At 58.3% G+C, this 17,608-nt stretch overlaps 1 protein-coding gene across 1 annotated transcript in view; it reads right to left on the reverse strand.

The window, feature by feature from the left end:
* Positions 1–17,608, reverse strand: part of PAX7 (paired box 7) — a 116,739-nt gene that overhangs the window by 10,874 nt on the left and 88,257 nt on the right. The window contains exon 8 of the mRNA XM_066203252.1: positions 3,551–3,616. Coding sequence (XP_066059349.1) covers positions 3,551–3,616 — 66 coding nt within the window. The remainder of the gene's footprint in view (positions 1–3,550; positions 3,617–17,608) is intronic.

A 17,608-nucleotide genomic window follows, 5' to 3' on the forward strand; every position in this document is an offset into this window, starting at 1 on the left:
TGAGAAACGTGGGATGTCCCCAGAGTGACCACAGCTCATGCTCTGTGGGACGTCCCTGAGTGACCACAGCTCCTGCCCTACGGACATCCCTGAGTGACCACAGTTCCTGTCCTACAGACATCCCTGAGTGACCACAGCTCCTGTCCTACGGACATCCCTGAGTGACCACAGCTCCTGTCCACAGACATCCCTGAGTGACCACAGCTCCTGCCCTACAGACATCCCAGAGTGACCACAGCTCCTGCCCTACAGACATCCCTGAGTGACCACAGCTCCTGTCCTACAGACATCCCAGAGTGACCACAGCTCCTGTCCTATGGACATCCCTGAGTGACCACAGCTCCTGTCCACAGACATCCCTGAGTGACCACAGCTCCTGCCCTACAGACATCCCAGAGTGACCACAGCTCCTGCCCTACAGACATCCCTGAGTGACCACAGCTCCTGTCCTACAGACATCCCAGAGTGACCACAGCTCCTGTCCTACAGACATCCCAGAGTGACCACAGCTCCTTCCTACGGACATCCCAGAGTGACCACAGCTCCTGCCCTACGGACATCCCTGAGTGACCACAGCTCCTGTCCTACAGACATCCCTGAGTGACCACAGCTCCTGTCCTACAGACATCCCTGAGTGACCACAGCTCCTGTCCTACGGACATCCCTGAGTGACCACAGCTCCTGTCCTACAGACATCCCAGAGTGACCACAGCTCCTGTCCACAGACATCCCTGAGTGACCACAGCTCCTTCCTACGGGACATCCCTGAGTGACCACAGCTCCTGTCCTACGGACATCCCTGAGTGACCACAGCTCCTGTCCTACAGACATCCCTGAGTGACCACAGCTCCTGTCCTACAGACATCCCTGAGTGACCACAGCTCCTTCCTACGGGACATCCCTGAGTGACCACAGCTCCTGCCCTACGGACATCCCTGAGTGACCACAGCTCCTGTCCTACGGACATCCCTGAGTGACCACAGCTCCTGCCCTACAGACATCCCAGAGTGACCACAGCTCCTGTCCTACAGACATCCCAGAGTGACCACAGCTCCTTCCTACGGACATCCCAGAGTGACCACAGCTCCTGCCCTACAGACATCCCAGAGTGACCACAGCTCCTGTCCACAGACATCCCTGAGTGACCACAGCTCCTGCCCTATGGACATCCCAGAGTGACCACAGCTCCTGCCCTACAGACATCCCTGAGTGACCACAGCTCCTGTCCTACAGACATCCCAGAGTGACCACAGCTCCTGTCCTACAGACATCCCAGAGTGACCACAGCTCCTGTCCTATGGACATCCCTGAGTGACCACAGCTCCTGCCCTACAGACATCCCAGAGTGACCACAGCTCCTGTCCACAGACATCCCTGAGTGACCACAGCTCCTTCCTATGGACATCCCTGAGTGACCACAGCTCCTGCCCTACAGACATCCCAGAGTGACCACAGCTCCTGTCCTACAGACATCCCTGAGTGACCACAGCTCCTGTCCTACGGACATCCCTGAGTGACCACAGCTCCTGTCCTACAGACATCCCTGAGTGACCACAGCTCCTGTCCTACAGACATCCCAGAGTGACCACAGCTCCTGCCCTACAGACATCCCAGAGTGACCACAGCTCCTGTCCTACAGACATCCCTGAGTGACCACAGCTCCTGCCCTACAGACATCCCAGAGTGACCACAGCTCCCTGGGTGATCCCCTGAACACACCCAGGAGCACACCCGGGGACATCCAGGGTCACTGAGGGACACATCCAAGGACGCATCCAGGGTCATCCAGGGACACAGCCAGGGACGTTGAGGGTCACACCCATGGACACACACGGGGACATCCAGGGACACACGTGGGGACACTCAGGGAAGGGGTTCCCGGCAGTGCAGTTCCCAAGGCTGTGGTGTTGCTCTCCTGGGAATGGGGAGAAATCCTCCCTGTCTGGGACAAAGCTGGGAATGGGATCAGTCGGGCCCTGTGGAGCCAGGCAAGAGAGAATGGGCAGGAATCCTCCCTCTCCCGAAAAGAGGCCGGGAATGGGATCAGTTGGACTTTCTGGTGCCACACCAGGCGAGAAGCTCTGGGAAATTCTCTGCCGGGGAGGCAGAAACCTCCCCAGGTTTTAGCCCCTGGGGTGTTCCCCGGGCATGGAAAATCGGCCAGCTGGGAAACCCGCTGGATCTCCGGGATTTACGGAGGACAAAACCCTCCCAGCTCCTCCAGGAGGGAGCCCGGCCCTGCCACCCCTGGCTGCTCCAGCTCCTCTCCCTGCCCTCCCAGACAGTTTTTGGGAGGACCCAGCTCCACCCTTCCCATCTTGCTGTCTTCGCCTGCTCCGTGCAGCCGCTCCTGGCAGGAGGAAAAACCCTTCCCCGCATTAATGCTTTTTGATCTCCGTGGATTCGTTTCCACTTGGCGGGAAGAGGAAGAGTCGATTATCCCATACATACATTAAATGGGAACAGAATGAAGAGGTGACTGTAGGACGGCTGAAAGCCGAAGAAAGAGTTAGGAGGAGATAAATGCACTTTCCCCAAAGATCTCCACTTGAAAGGAGGATAAATATATGCAAATATGCCCCCAGGTAGGACTAAAACGACTTGTGCAGCAATCACTAACGCTGCACTCACAAAACCGAGCGATTAATTCCGAATATTTTCTAAATCACCGCAGCCAGCCGAGCTGGATCCCGACATTCCAAACCGAGCGCCCGTTAAATTCCCTTGGCGGATCCAGAGGGTGCTTCACACCTCCCGCGCCTGGGAGAACCTCTGATCCGGGTTTCAAGCGCAGCTCCTTGCAGCCAGTGGCCACTCCCCGCCAGGGTTTGGAGCTTTGTGGTGGGCTTTGGTGGGCGGGGGGCTCTCCTGTGGATCCTGGAGGGGTTTTCCAAGCTCCAGCGATCCCTCAGCCTCCCCCCGGGGTGACCCCGCTGACCTGGAGCACAGCCCGGGCTCCCTCAGGTGTCACCGGGGCCGGGATTGAAGCCTCCACTTGGCTTTTGGGGGGATTCAAGGCTGACAAACCCGGGGCTCGCCTCCCCGGGGGTTCATCCCCCCTCCAGGAGCCGAGGGCAGCAGTGGAGGAGCCCCCACAACCAACCCCACAGCTCCTCCTGCTACGGGTGGGCTCCGCGGCTCCAAAATCCCCATTTCCTACCCCCCCCCAAAAAAAACCTCTGCTGGAAAACGCGGGGAGAGCTGGGAACGGGACACGGCATTCCCGAATCCCGAATTCCCTAAATCCCCCGGGGACAAACGGCACCAGAGCCGTCCCGAGCAGCAAACAACCAACCCCAGAACTCCAACGGCGCCTTCCCGCGACTCCAAACACCTGGGGGACGTGGGGAAGGGACACGGCAGGTGACATGGAGATGAGCCCCCCCGTGCCCTAAAATGGCCCTGCTGCGCTGGATGGATGGGAAGCCAGCACACACCCGCATGGAGAGGGCTCGGGGGTGGGATGGAGCCGGGGATGCGATGGAGCTCGGAGCCACGGCAGGAGGAGGAGGAGGAGGAGGAGGAGGAGGAGGCGGTGGGAGGTTGTTACCTGATTGTTCAGGGCTATGGTGAGGTTCCAGCGGGAGCACTGCATCTTGTTTTGGGCACCCTGCTTCTGTAGGGATGTACAAATGACAGACAAAGCTCTGAGGAGAAGGCTCTGAGCTACGTGGAAAGAGCGGGAAGGTCTTGGCTGCGGGGGAAAGAGGAACAGGCTCGGCGCGGATGCTCCGGGAAGGAGCAGCGGGAATCCCACCGGGGAATGGGAAGCACTGCGGGGCCAAACGTCCACTGAGGGCTCTGAGAGATCCCCTGGGAGAACAGGGGTTGGGAGGGGAAGAGCGGGAATTATGTTAAAACTGCTTGGTCCGGGAGCACCAGCCACGGTCCTGGCTTGGGACACAAAGGAACTCTGCTCTGGGACACCAAAGTGTGCTTTGGGACACCAAAGTGTGCTCTGGGACACCAATCTGTGCTTTGGGACACCAAACTGTGCTCTGGGATGCCAAATTCTGATCTGGGACCCCAGTCTCTGCTCTGAAACATGAGATATTGTCCCCAGCTTTGGGACACCAAACTCTGCTCCAAAACACAAGCCCTGGCTCTGAGACACCAAACTCTGCTCTGGGACACCAAACTCTGCTCTGGGACAGCAAATTCTGCTCTGAGACACCAAACTCTGCGCTGGGACACCAGACTCTGCTCTGGGACACCAAACTCTGCTCTGGGACAACAAACTCTGCTCTGGGACAGCAAACTCTGCTCTGGGACAACAAACTCTGCTTTGGGACAGCAAATTCTGCTCTGGGACGCCAAACTCTGCGCTGGGACGCCAGACTCTGCTCTGGGACACCAAACTCTGCTCTGGGACAACAAACTCTGCTCTGGGACAGCAAACTCTGCTCTGGGACAACAAACTCTGCTTTGGGACAGCAAATTCTGCTCTGGGACGCCAAACTCTGCTCTGGGACACCAAACTCTGCTCTGGGACACCAAACTCTGATGTGGGACATGAGCCATTGTCCCTGGCTTTGGGACACAAAACTCTGCCCACAAACATGAGCCACAGTCCCTGGCTCTGGGACACCAAACTCTACTTTGGGACACCAAACTCTACTTTGGGACACCAATCTCTGCTCCAAAACATGAGTGACAGTCCCTGGCTTGAGACAGCAAATTCTGCTTTGGGACACCAAACTCTGCTCCGAAACACGAGCCACGCACGGTCCCTGGCACTGGGACACCAAACTCTGCTGTTCCCTGGAGGAAAGCGGGACTCAAAGGCTTGGCCAGGCTGGACCACCAGGGAGGGAACACAAAGATGTTCCGTGGGGTGGGGGCTGGGGGAGGCCAGCGGGGTCCCCGCTCATGGACGTGGATCTCACCGACCAGCAAACACCGGGAGAGGGGAGCTGCTCCCTCCCAGAGCTGGGAACACCTCGACACCCCAAACCCTCCCAGGGCTCTGGATTCCAGGCGCTGCTGGGCAGCTGCCCTCGGGGAAGGGGAGGTTTGTGCTTCACCACCCGCCAGCACCGCGGTTTGTCTCGTGGCAGCACCCAGCATTTCTCTGATTCCATTGGGATTCTGAGACGTTTCACAGAGGAAAACCAGGATCAGGCTGGGCCTTCCCCTGCCCCGCAAACAGAGCTGCCCTGGCCTCCTGATTTCTGAGTCACTGCCTGGCGCTGCTTCCATCCTCCACGAATTTAATCCTACATTTCTCCGCGGGTGTTTTGGAAGGGAGAGTCCCGGTGGGAAAACCCCCCTGGCGGAACAGGAGGCGTCTCTGGGACACTTCACCCCAAGTATCTGGGGCAGGAATACGAGTCCCTGCTCGTGGAGTTTTGGGACAAAAGTCACCTGGGAGAGAAAGCAGGAAGGCAGGACCGTGGAAAACTGGAATTCCCAAATGCTTCAAGACCAGTGGAAGGACTCGGGGTGGATTTGGGGTTGGGAATGGGCTGGCCTTGTGGCTTTTGGGCGTTTTTGGGTAAGCTCAGACCCGCTGGGGGCAGGTGGGGGAGGAGGAGCTTTGGGGGCTTGGTGAAGGATAGAGAACGCCAGGAAAGGAACAAACACACCCCAAGGCTCCCCACAAACCAGCCCCAAGCCTGTGGCCGAGCGGTCAGAGCGGCACCGAGGGGACCCCGCGGGTCTCAGCAAACTCCAGCTGCTTCAGGAACTTCTCTTATTCCTCTGGCAAAGCCAGACCCAAATCCACGGCGAGGTCTCCTTTTTGCCTCCCTCCTCTCACCCCCATTCCCATTCCCATTCCTATTCTCGTTCCCGCTGTCCCCGCAGCCCCGCTGGTGGCGGGCGATGTTTCCAAAGGAGATTTCCTGGGATGCTCGGAGCCGCTCCGGGGGCTCTCCGCTTTTCTTGGAGAGCGCAGGGGAGCCTCTGTCAGCGCCAAAGGAGCGGCAGCACAAAGAATCCCCGCGGATGCCAGAGCCGGGCCCGGGGCGAGGCTGCGCTGTGCCCTGACAGCCCGGTGAGCTGGTGGCGATCCTTGGTGATAGTGATTTCAGCTTTTGTGTTTTCCATGTATTTGTAACCCTGCAGCTCGTTAGTGTGTGACTCCAAACTCCAGGCGCAGTGTCAGCTGCTGCTCTCCCATTCTGGGCAGACACAGCAATTCCTCTCCGGGCCTGGGGACCGAGGACACCTCACTGCCCCAGGCCCCGAGAAACGGAAACAAAAGTGAGTGGGGGGAGCAAACTTGGGGTAAATGACTTCATCACCTGAAGCTGCAATTAGAGGATTGACCCCTGATACGCAAATGAGCCAAACTTATAAAAGTGTGACACCCGTGACCCGCGGTCCGTGTTTGGGTGCAGCCCCCGGGGGCTTCGTCTGCCCCAAATGCACCTGGGGGCCCTTCAGTAAATAAATTAAAAGCAGTTATGGTTTTTATTCCCTTAATTTTACCCGGCCTGTGTTTTTCGGGAGCCCCAAAAGGCGTCAGTAGCCGCAGCCCTGCCCCGGGCTCCTCTGTGCCGCTCCCTCTGATCAATCGGAGGCTGTGATCAGTTAAACCCGGCTTAAGCGCGGTGTAAGAGACCCGCTCAGCCCGCGGGGCCGGGGGAGGTCACGGGGAGCTGGAATCTCTGCCGAGCCCAGCAAGTGCAGCGCCGGCCGAGCACCGAGCGCGGAGCCACCCGAGCCGCCCGAAGAAAGGGAAAATCCGAGGCTGAGCTCGCTGAGCTCGCTGTTCTCTCGCTTTCCCCATTCCCGGCGTTTTTTGGAGGGAAGGGATTCTTTTCCCAGCCCTCCCCAAAGGCTGAGCAGGATCCCGGGAGATCCTGGCAGCGCCTTGGCTCCCGTTGGATTTTCTGAGGCTGCCACGGGAGGAGATTTTTAAACTCAGGGAGTCTTTTCCCTTCACCCAGAGGAAAATCGCAGCTCCCGAATCCAAGGGAATGCCTTTCCCAGCCCCGCCACGTGCTCTCCCCCCGGAGCCCTCTGTGCTGCCCGGAGCACTGCGGGGCTTCGGGAGCCGCTGCCTGGCACCAAACGTGACCTTCCAGAGCGGCACAGAAAACCGGGAATGGGGGATCAGGGATCTGCATCCGCCACGGCGCAGAGCCTGGAAAAAGCGGGGAAGGAAGCAGGATCCTCGCTGGAATCCAGGGATGAAGGAACACCGGCCCTGGAGCTCTGATGTTCCAGCTCAAACGCCTCTTCCTGCTCCCCGGCCGGGCTTTTCCCTCCTCTCCGGAAAGGGAATTCCAGGGATGGTCCGGGGGAAAGGAGTCCTTTGTGTTCCCTGTTCGCTCCCTCCGTGCCGGATCCCAACGGCCCCAATCCCACCCCACGCTTCCCAAAGAGGAGCCGGGGGGATCTCCGGGCAGGGCGGGCACTGCCCGAGGCCATTTCTGACGTCCCAGAGCTCATCCCTGCCCCTCAAGAATCCCAGAGCTCATCCCTGCCCCTCAGGAATCCCAGAGCTCATCCCTGTCCCTCAGGAATCCCAGAGTCATTTCTGCCTCTCAGGCATCCCAGAGCTCATCCCAGGAATCCCAGAGTTTATCCCTGCCCCTCAGAAATCCCAGAGCTCATCCCAGGAATCCCAGAGCTCATCCCTGCCCCTCAGACGGGAGAAACAGGATCCACCGACCCCCACCCCAAATTCTCCCCGGCCCCAATCCCAAACTCGGGACCCGACGCGGGGTTCGGGTCCGAACGCCCCGGCGTGACCGGGCGCTGCCCCTGCAGGAATTGCGGACGGCGGGAATAAAAACCCGCCAGGACTGATTGAAGACGGCGCGGGCGACACAAAGAGCAGAACAAAATCTTTCCCCCGCAGCGCTGAGGAAGCCCCGGGAGAGGCGGGTTTAGATCCGATCCCTCTCCAAAAGCCGCTGGGATGGAGTTTTCCTGCCGAGTTCGAGCTGCTTACTTAAGCAGGGGCTGAGATTAATCCCTCTCCGGGTCTCTCGTACCTGGGGCGGCAGCGCCAGCCTCGCCGAATTCCCGGCGATTATTTATTTGTGTGCTCATCACAACCGGGGGAAGCCTCGGAACGAGGCAGGGGAGCAGAAGCTGCCGGGTTAACGCCTCGCTCGCCGCCCTTCCCGCCCCTCTGCGGGCTCGATTTGAGGTTTCGGCCGCCTCTGAAGGTGCTCCGAAATAAGGTGTCTTTTGGAATGGCAAAGCAAAGCCGCCACGAAGCGGTCTAAATCAGCAGGGAGGCAAAACGACTCTTTTTAAACATTTTTTTTTCTTTTTTTCTTTTTTTTTTTTCCTCACGGTCGCCATCCATGGCCTCGAACGAGGCGATTTTTTTTTTTTTAAGGGAAGATGATCCCCTGATGGAAGGCGGCCCGTGCCAGGGCGCCGCCTCACTGAAACCGAACCTTTTCCAGGGAAAACAGCCCCGCGTGCGCCGGGCGGGAGCCGCAGCGCATCCCTCGCCCTCCCGCACAAACTTCCCTCCTTAACCCCACAGCTCCCGGCCGAGCCACGAGATTTTTTTATGAGAACATCTCCATTCTAAACCTGCAAAAATTAATAGTAATAAAAAAGGGAAATGCTCGCTCTGTGCCGCTCCCTCGCCGGCTGGAGCGGAGTTTTTGGAGGCATCTCCTGCCGCAGAAGTTTAAAAGCACACAAGGCTCCGCTGATGCCGAGATAAACCGCTGGGAAAGGGATTAGAGATACTTAGCGGAGGAGAGGGAAGACTCAGGAAGGGCTGATCGTTTTAAAGATATGACTATTTAAAGATAATGATTGCATAAATTTAATTAATGCATTTTCATGCCGCAAATGGCCGTTTTGTAATTAATGTATCTGGCCTCGCTAAGCATGGGAGATCACATCTCCCGCCCCCTCCCCTCGCGAGCCCCCCTCCGCCTCCCGTTTAATGAAAGACAGAGAGCAGATGACAGAAACAATTTGTCAGCCCGCGCGGGTGTCAGATGCCTAATTGGTTGCGCTGAGTTAGTGGGAAGTGAAGGGGGAGAGGGCCGGGGCTGGGGGGGCTCTTCCCTCTCCGTTGATCCCGAGCTGCGGGCCGGGTGTCCGCGCCGGGGGCGGGGGGAGACGGGGGGGAAAGTGTTCGGTGTTAATTGATGGCGATTAGGACACAGATTGGCTGTGGCAGGCGCTGGGCAGTGACAAGCGGGGGACACCCGCGCACAGCTGGCACATGTCACCGCTGCGCCTGCGGGGACGCCGCCCGTGCTGCTGGCCCGGCTGCTCCTATCCCGATCCCAGCCCGGTCTCATCCTGATCCCAGCCCAGTCCCATCCCGATCCTATCCTGATGCTATCCTGATCCTATCCTGAACCCATCCCGATCCCATCCCGATCCCATCCTGGTCCCAGCCCGGTCCCATCCTGATCCTATCCCGATCCCATTCTTGTCCCACCCTGATCCCATCCTGATGTCATAACGATGCCATCCTGATTCCATCCCGATTCCATTCCGGATCCTTCCCGGTCCCATCCTGATCCCTTTCCAGTCCCATACTGCTCCCATCCCAATCTCATCCCGCTCCCATCCCAAACCCATCCCGATCCCAGCCCGATCCCATCCCGCTCCTATCTCGATCCCATCCCGCTCCAGGCTCGGATCCCAGCCCTGCTCCCGCCCCCCGGCTCAGCGAGGAACCGGAGCCTTGGCCCGGGGTTTGGGGCTCTGGGGAGAAGCGGAACCCCCCAAACCAATGCCCAGGCCGGGTCTTATCTGCCCTGAGCCCTGTCAGGGAAAATCTCCGTGTCTGTCTGCTCCCGCCCCAGCCTCACTGCCAGCCGCTCCTAGACCCGAGATTAAGGCAGCGCGGAGTTAATGGATGGCCCAGCTGCCGCCGGCGCCTTGCGGGGGCCTTGGCACAAAGTTTGGGGCTGCGGGGAGGAGCTGAACCCCAAAACCCAGAGCCCAGCCCGGGGTTTACCTGCCCGGAGCCCTGACAGGCTTTGCACCTGAGAGAAAATCCCTGAGTCCCTCCCTGCTCCTGTCCCCGCTCGCTATGAGCCTGACTTAAACCCGAGATTAAGGCAGCGCGGAGTTAATGTATGGAGCAGCTGCTGCCGGGGCTTTGCGGGGGCCGCGGGTCAGCGGCAGTAAAGCCCCGCCTGATTAAACCTGCCCTGGTCATTATGCCGAGGAGAAAAACCTCCTGTCCACAGAAAAAACGGGAATATGCAGCTTCGGGAGGGGGAGCCAGCCCCAGACCCCGGCAGGAGCGGGAATCGGCCTCGTTTCTGGAACATTCTGCCCTTTTCCGAGGGCTCTGAGCTGATTAAAAGGTTCATCACCAGCAGCAGGTGCGGCAGCGCTCAGCTCACCCCTTTCCCCAGGAAAACCAGACCAGGAAAGGCCAAAACCTGAGCCCAATAAAAGCTAAAACTCAAGCCCAAGGAAGGCCAAGACTTGAGCCCAAGAAAGGCTAAAACTCAAGCCCCAAAATGATAAAACTCGAGTCCAAAAAAATGTAAAGCTTGAGTCCAAGAAAGGCCAAAACTCGAGCCCAACAGAAGCTAAAACCTGAGCCCAAGAAAGGCCGAAGTGCAAGCCCAAGAAAGGCCAAAACTTGAGCCCAGTAAAGGCCAAACTTGAGCCCAAGAAAGGACAAAACTTGAACCCTAAAAAGCTAAAACTCGAGCCCAGGAAAGGCCAAAACTCGAGCCTGAAAAAGGTAAAGCTCAAGCCCCAAATGGGTAAAACTCCAGCCCAGAAAGGCCCAAACTCGAGCTGGTGCTGGAGTTTATCGGGGAGCAGGAATTTGAGCATCCCAAACGCTGACGGGCTCGTTCCAGCCAGTCTTGGGGTAAGTCAAGCCCAGCAATGAGAATTTCAGACCATGGGGAGGTTCGGGGTCTCTCTAGGCCCCTCCCTGGGAGATGTGAGGGAGTTTGATACGGTTTGATAAGGTTTGATAAGGTTTTATCAGCTGTTTCAGTGCCACGCCATGGAATGGGGTGGGGAGGAGGAGCTGGGAGCAGAAAATGTGGAATTTCCACGCCGGGCCCTGGTTTAAACCCAGCCCCAAAAAGAGAAGCTCCTGTTTCGAATCCCGGCTCCTCCTGGAGAAGGTTGGCAAAGGGTCAGCAGGGGACAGATGAACGCCGTGGGAAAGAGGAACAACATCTTCTCCTAGAGGAAAAAAGCCTTTCCATCGGCGTCCATGGAAATGGGAAAGGGTGAGGGACTCAAACACAGACTCCCGAGGCAGAGGCCGAAAACGACACAGTTTGGGGCAAAATCACGAGGAAATTCATGATGCATTTGTGATGGTTTCTGTCCTTCTGTTTACCAAGAGGGAAAACCAAACTCCCCCGGGAGAGCTGAATGCAGCCAACCATTGCTCTTCCCATCACCCACTGACGACCCACCCTGGTTATCCCTTTTCCTTCGGGAAAGGAAACCTTTGGGAAAGGAAACCTTTTCCTTTGGGATCAGGGTTACAGGTGCACAGCAGGACACAACCATCCCAGTTATCCCTTTTCCCTTTGGGTGAAAAACACCGGATATTTCACATCTGGGGCCTGACCTTCTCCCCCTGGGCCTGGGTCTCTGGCCGTGCCCTTCCCAAGGAAGCAAATCCTGAGGAAAAGAGGGAGAAAGCCCCGGATTCCTGAATCTTTCCCTGCAAAGCCAAGAGAGCAGAAGCCAAGCCTGGCCCAACCCTAAGAATAACCAAAAAAGGGGCCCAAAGTGCTGTAGATAAAACAGAGGGATCATTAAAATCCCTTCCAGAACCCCAGCAGGTGCAAGCCCTGAGGAATACCCAGAATTTATGGGATTTCCTCCTTCCAAGAACAGCCCTGACACACCCTGGAGTGGTCACCCAGTCCTAAATTCTCGCTCCTGGCCCTTGAGGGAACTGGAACGAGGATTTCTGGCATGGTGGTGGGAGGAGGGAGGAGGTTTATTGTGCACCAAGAAGCTGCTGAAGGATCCCAAATCCCCTCTCAGCTGCCAAAGGATCCCAAATCCCCTCCTGGCTTCCAAAGGATCCCAAATCTCCTCTCAGCTGCCAAAGGATCCCAAATCCCCTCTCAGCTGCCAAAGGATCCCAAATCTCCTCTCAGCCGCCAAAGGATCCCAAATCCCCTCCTGGCTTCCAAAGGATCCCAAATCCCCTCTTAGCTGCCAAAAGATCCCCAATCTCCTCTCAGCTGCCAAAGGATCCCAAATCCCTTCCCAGCTGCCGAAAGATCCCAAATCCCCTCCCTGCTGAGGGGCAAAGCCAGGCGGGGCTGAGCTGTGCCCGTCACGTCCCCGCTGCTGTGCGGCAAACAAGTCCTGGTGCGCAATTGGGATTTATTAAATGACATCCAACAACTGTCTCATTAAATCAGGGCTCCGGCGAGGGCCCGAAGTCTTAATTTAAAGTGTCACCAACCATCGAAATCAGGTGGTTCTGGCAGGGGAGAGAAGGGGGAAAAACGGGGCTGAAAAGGTCGGCAGCAGCTGCTGCTGCTCCAGCTTTTTAGGGTTCGAATTTTGGCCTTTCCTTGGCCGGTTTCGGGGCGGGAGGTGATTTTTGATGCTGCAAGGGAACCTCCTTTCCAGAGGCTGGGAAAAAGAAACCTTTGTTCTGCGCTTGCTTCCCGAGGGTCCCCGCCACGAGCGCTCGAGCACCTTTGGGGTGTTTGAGATGCAGCGAAGGTTGAGGCCGAGATTGCCTGGCAATTGAAAACGCGGCCAGCGGTAAATTCGGTTTGTTCGCACTGGAAACGCTTCGGCTGCCGGGCGGTGGCGGCGGCGGGGGCCGGGCGGGGGCGGGAGCCGCTCCCCGCGCCCCTGCCAAAAATTAAATTTCAAAGTTTAATGAGTTGCGAAGGGCGCGGGATTAAAGCAGCTCGGCGCCCGCAGCGGAGCGGGGCCGGGAGGAGGGAGCGGGAGAGAGAGAGAGAGAGAGAGAGAGGCAGAGGTAGAAAAAAAAATAAAAATCCCACCCAGCCCCGAACGTCAGGGAACAGAGCAAGTGAAAAATGTCAGGGCAAATTGCTCTTGACAGTGTTAATATCTGCACCTCATAGCAATAATTACATGTAAATAAATAGTGAAATAGCTCTCAGCTGGAGGCTGCGCTCCGCGCGCAGATGCCACTCACAGCCAGCTGGGGACCTTTCGCTCCTCCGCGGCCGCGTCCCCCTCCCTCTCTCCCTCCCTCCTTCCCTCCCTCCTTCCCTCTCCGGTTTCAGCCGTGCCGGAGCCGCCAGAGCGAGCGCTGCCGGCCGCGGCTCGGAGCTCGGCCCTCCCCCAGCGCTCCCTCCCTCCCCAAATCCCGGGAAAACGGCGCCGCTCCAGACCCTGGGCAGGGAAAAGCGGCCGTGCCGCATCCCCGGCAGTGGGGTGGGGATGGGGATGGGGATGGGGATGGGGATGGGGATGAGATGGGGATGGGGATGAGATGGGGATGGGATGGGGATGGGGATGGGGATAGGGATGGGGATGGGGATGGGAGGGGATGGGACGGGGACGGGGACGGGGATGGGGACGGGGATGGGGACGGGGATGGGGACGGGGATGGGGACGGGGATGGGGACGGGGATGGGGACGGGGATGGGGATGGGAATGGGGATGGGGATGAGATGGGGATGGGGATGGGGATGGGATGGGGATGGGGATGGGGATGAGATGGGGATGGGGATGGGGATGAGATGGGGATGGGGATGGGATTGGGATGGGGATGGGAGGGGATGGGATGGGAATTGGGATGGGACGGGGACGGGGACGGGGACGGGGATGAGGACGGGGATGGGGACGGGGATGGGGATGGGGATTAGGATGGGGATGGGATTGGGATGGGACGGGGATGGGATGGGATGGGGATGGGCCCATTCCCGGCCCCATTCCTGGCCCCATTCCCGGCCCCTTTCCCAGCCCATTCCCAGCCCCGTTCCTGGTCCCATTCCCAGCCCATTCCCAGCCCATTCCCGGCCCCATTCCTGGCCCCATTTCCAACCTATTCCCAGCCCATTCCCAGCCCATTCCTAGCCCCATTCCCGGCTCTCAGGGCAGGCTGGAAAACTCAGGAATGACACGGGAAGGGAGCGGCACTGCCGGGAGGAGCCCACGGGCGGAGGGAGGGTGACGGCGGCAGGGAACAAAGCGCTGCCACCAGAACCTGCGGAGTCCTGCCAGGAGAGTGACGGATGCCGAGGCCATGGACGGGAGATGGGATAAGAGCTGGGAAAAGCAGGATGGAAATGGAGATGGGATAAGAGCTTGAGAAGCAGAATGGAAGCAGAGATGGGTTGAGAGCTTCAAAGAGAAGATGGGATAAGAGCGTGATGGGAGCAGGGATGGGATAAGAGCGTGGAAGAGCGGGATGGAAATGGAGATGGGATAAGAATTTGGACAAGCAGGATGGGAGCAGAGATGGGATAAGAGCGTGGAGGATCAGCCCCGGCAGGAGCAGCAGCACCTCTGTTCCAGGACATGCCCTGAGCTGCACAGCAGGGGCCAGGAGCACGCCTGGCTCCTGATCCTTGTGAGGGACGGCCACTGTCACTGTCCCCAACCTCGCTCCAAGGGGAAAATTCCCATTATTCCCACGGATTTGGCTGACACAGCCCAAGGCCTGAGAGGGGAAGGGAGTTCTCCGAGGGATTGGAAGCAAACACGTGACTGCAGGAATATGGGATTGAAGCGTTTCTGTGTCTGGGGCCAGCACAGGCCCTCGGCAAAGCCTCAGGGCTCCAACCTTACATTTAAACGGGATAAAATCCCTGTGCCTCCATCCCTGGCCTTGGAATCACAACCTTCCCTCGTGGCACCGTGAGCAGAAACATCCCGGGGGGAGGAGATGCTCGGAAGTGACAGTGGAAGGTCTGGATAAAGCCAAGATTTCCTTCCAGGCCCGTCTTCCTCCTCTGGGACAAATTCTCCCTCTGCACCCTCAGTCCCAGCCCCACAACCCAGGGAGCCGCGGGGTTGTGCTGACGCCCCTCAGGGCTGAGGGGTTATCCCAAAAACACACCCGGGTGTCATTCCCAAATAAACCCAAAGACATTCTACGGCACCAAACCCCAGAGCCCAGCCAAGGAAAACCCCAAAGCCCCGAGAGGAGGGAGAGGCTGCCCCACATCTCCCTGCAAAGCAGGAGAGCTCGGAGGCCCGATGAAATTCCCTACAACGGCCCCGCGCTGCACTGAGCGACAAACACAGCTCCATTCTTCGGAAAACAAATATGTTCTTTGGAGCTTCCTGCTTGTCAAACACCTTTTTGTTTAGCTCAACAACTAATCCACTTATCGGGGGATAAAGCTGCCAGTGAATCACCAGGATGATAAAAGCATGCACAAAATTAGCAAAAATTTGCCCGTGGCTCCTGCACATTTAACAAACAGCAGCCAAGAGAGAGAGAGAGAGAAAAAATTATTCCTTCTTTTTTTTTTCTTTTCTTTTTTTTTTTTTTTTTTTTTTTTTTTTTAATAACTGAGATCCCCAGGAGAGATTCTGTCAGATAGCGGCTTTTATTTTGCTCGCTGGTTTTTTCCCCCCCCCCCCCTCTCTCTTCCCTTATAACCCAAGCACTGGGAGATGCTGGGAGCTGATATGAGATCCACGGAAATTGGCACTGTTTGAATAAGCAGGAGATGATGCAGCCGGGAGAAATTTTAATAAGTTGATTTTTTTTTAAAATATTTTTTTTTTTTTTTACATCAATGTTCAGGCATTGGCTGCTCCCCTCCGACCTCAGCAGTGCCGTGCTGCTCAGGAGGCTGCAGCACCTCCGAGGATCCTGCATTTGTCCTTCCCTGCTCCTCGGGGTGTCCTTTGGGGTTTTAATCCCCACATTCCTGCGTGGGGGATCCACCCTGATGGGGAAAACTGAGCTGGGAGTGAGGCACGGGAGTGACCCGAGCACGAAATCACCATCCCTGGAAGCTCCGCAGCACCTCGGGATAACTGGGATTTTCCTCCCCTCTGAAACTCCCTCAGCTCCGTAAACCTCGGGAGTTTCCCCGGGGTGGATGCACAGAGGTGTTCCGGGGAGAAATCCGCGATTTTTGGCCAATGTCGTGAACCAGAGTGGGGATTCCTGGCATTTCTGGACACTCAAAAAAAGGGGGTGAGAGAGAGGCAAAGAACTCCCGAGGCCGGGGCTCCAAAGATGTGTCCAGGAAAGACAAAAACCCCAAATCTCCCCATGGGCCGAGGCAGCACCAGAGGGATTCAGTTTTCCTGGGCTCCGACTCATTCCCCGGGGCCCTCTGGGAGTCTCTGGGGGTCTCTGGGGGTCCCTGGGGGTCCTCAGGGGTTCCCTGGGGATCTCAGGGCTCTCTGGGGGTCTCTGGAGCTCTCAGGGATCTCTGGCTGCAGCCCCCACACTGTCCCGCCATGGGAGGGGCCGAGTCACGATTTGGGCACGTTCTCTCTTTGTCACCTCTAAGCCACAACGCCCTGAGAGGGACAATCCCGCTGTGGCCTTGCTGGGACAATCCCCGGCCCTGCTGGGACAATCCTGGTGTGACGCTGCTGGGACAAACCTGGCCCTGCTGGGACAATCCTGGTGTGGCCCTGCCGGGACAATCCTGGTGTGACCCTGCTGGGACAATCCCCGGCCCTGCTGGGACAATCCCGCTGTGGCCTTGCTGGGACAATCCCCGGCCCTGCTGGGACAATCCTGGTGTGGCGCTGCTGCGACAATCCCCGGCCCTGCTGGGACAATCCCCGGCCCTGCTGGGACAATCCTGGTGTGACCCTGCTGGGACAATCCCCGGCCCTGCTGGGACAATCCTGGTGTGACCCTGCCGGGACAATCCCCGGCCCTGCTGGGACAATCCTGGTGTGACCCTGCCGGGACAATCCCCGGCCCTGCTGGGACAATCCTGGTGTGACCCTGCTGGGACAATCCCCGGCTCTGCTGGGACAATCCTGGTGTGACGCTGCTGGGACAAACCTGGCCCTGCTGGGACAATCCTGGTGTGGCCCTGCCGGGACAATCCCCGGCCCTGCTGGGACAATCCTGGTGTGACCCTGCTGGGACAATCCCTGGCCCTGCTGGGACAATCCCTGGCCCTGTTGGGACAATCCCTGGCCTTGTTGGGACAATCCTGGTGTGACCCTGCTGGGACAATCCCCGGCCCTGCTGGGACAATCCTGGTGTGACCCTGCTGGGACAATCCCGGTGTGACCCTGCTGGGACAATCCCTGGCCTTGCTGGGACAATCCCTGGCCCTGCTGGGACAATCCTGGTGTGACCCTGCTGGGACAATCCCTGGCCCCTCTGGGACAATCCTGGTGTGATCCTGCTGGGACAATCCCTGGCCCTGCTGGGACAATCCCCGGCCCTGCTGGGACAATCCTGGTGTGACCCTGCTGGGACAATCCCTGGCCCTGCTGGGACAATCCTGGTGTGACCCTGCTGGGACAATCCCCGGCCCTGCTGGGACAATCCTGGTGTGACCCTGCTGGGACAATCCCTGGCCCTGCTGGGACAATCCTGGTGTGACCCTGCTGGGACAATCCCCGGCCCTGCTGGGACAATCCTGGTGTGACCCTGCTGGGACAATCCCTGGCCCTGCTGGGACAATCCTGGTGTGACCCTGCTGGGACAATCCCCGGCCCTGCTGGGACAATCCTGGTGTGACCCTGCTGGGACAATCCCTGGCCCTGCTGGGACAATCCTGGTGTGACCCTGCTG

This window comes from Chamaea fasciata, unplaced genomic scaffold, assembly GCF_029207755.1.
Source record: "Chamaea fasciata isolate MVZ Bird 193981 ecotype frontalis unplaced genomic scaffold, bChaFas1.0.hap1 SCAF_23, whole genome shotgun sequence".
NCBI lineage: Eukaryota > Metazoa > Chordata > Aves > Passeriformes > Sylviidae > Chamaea > Chamaea fasciata.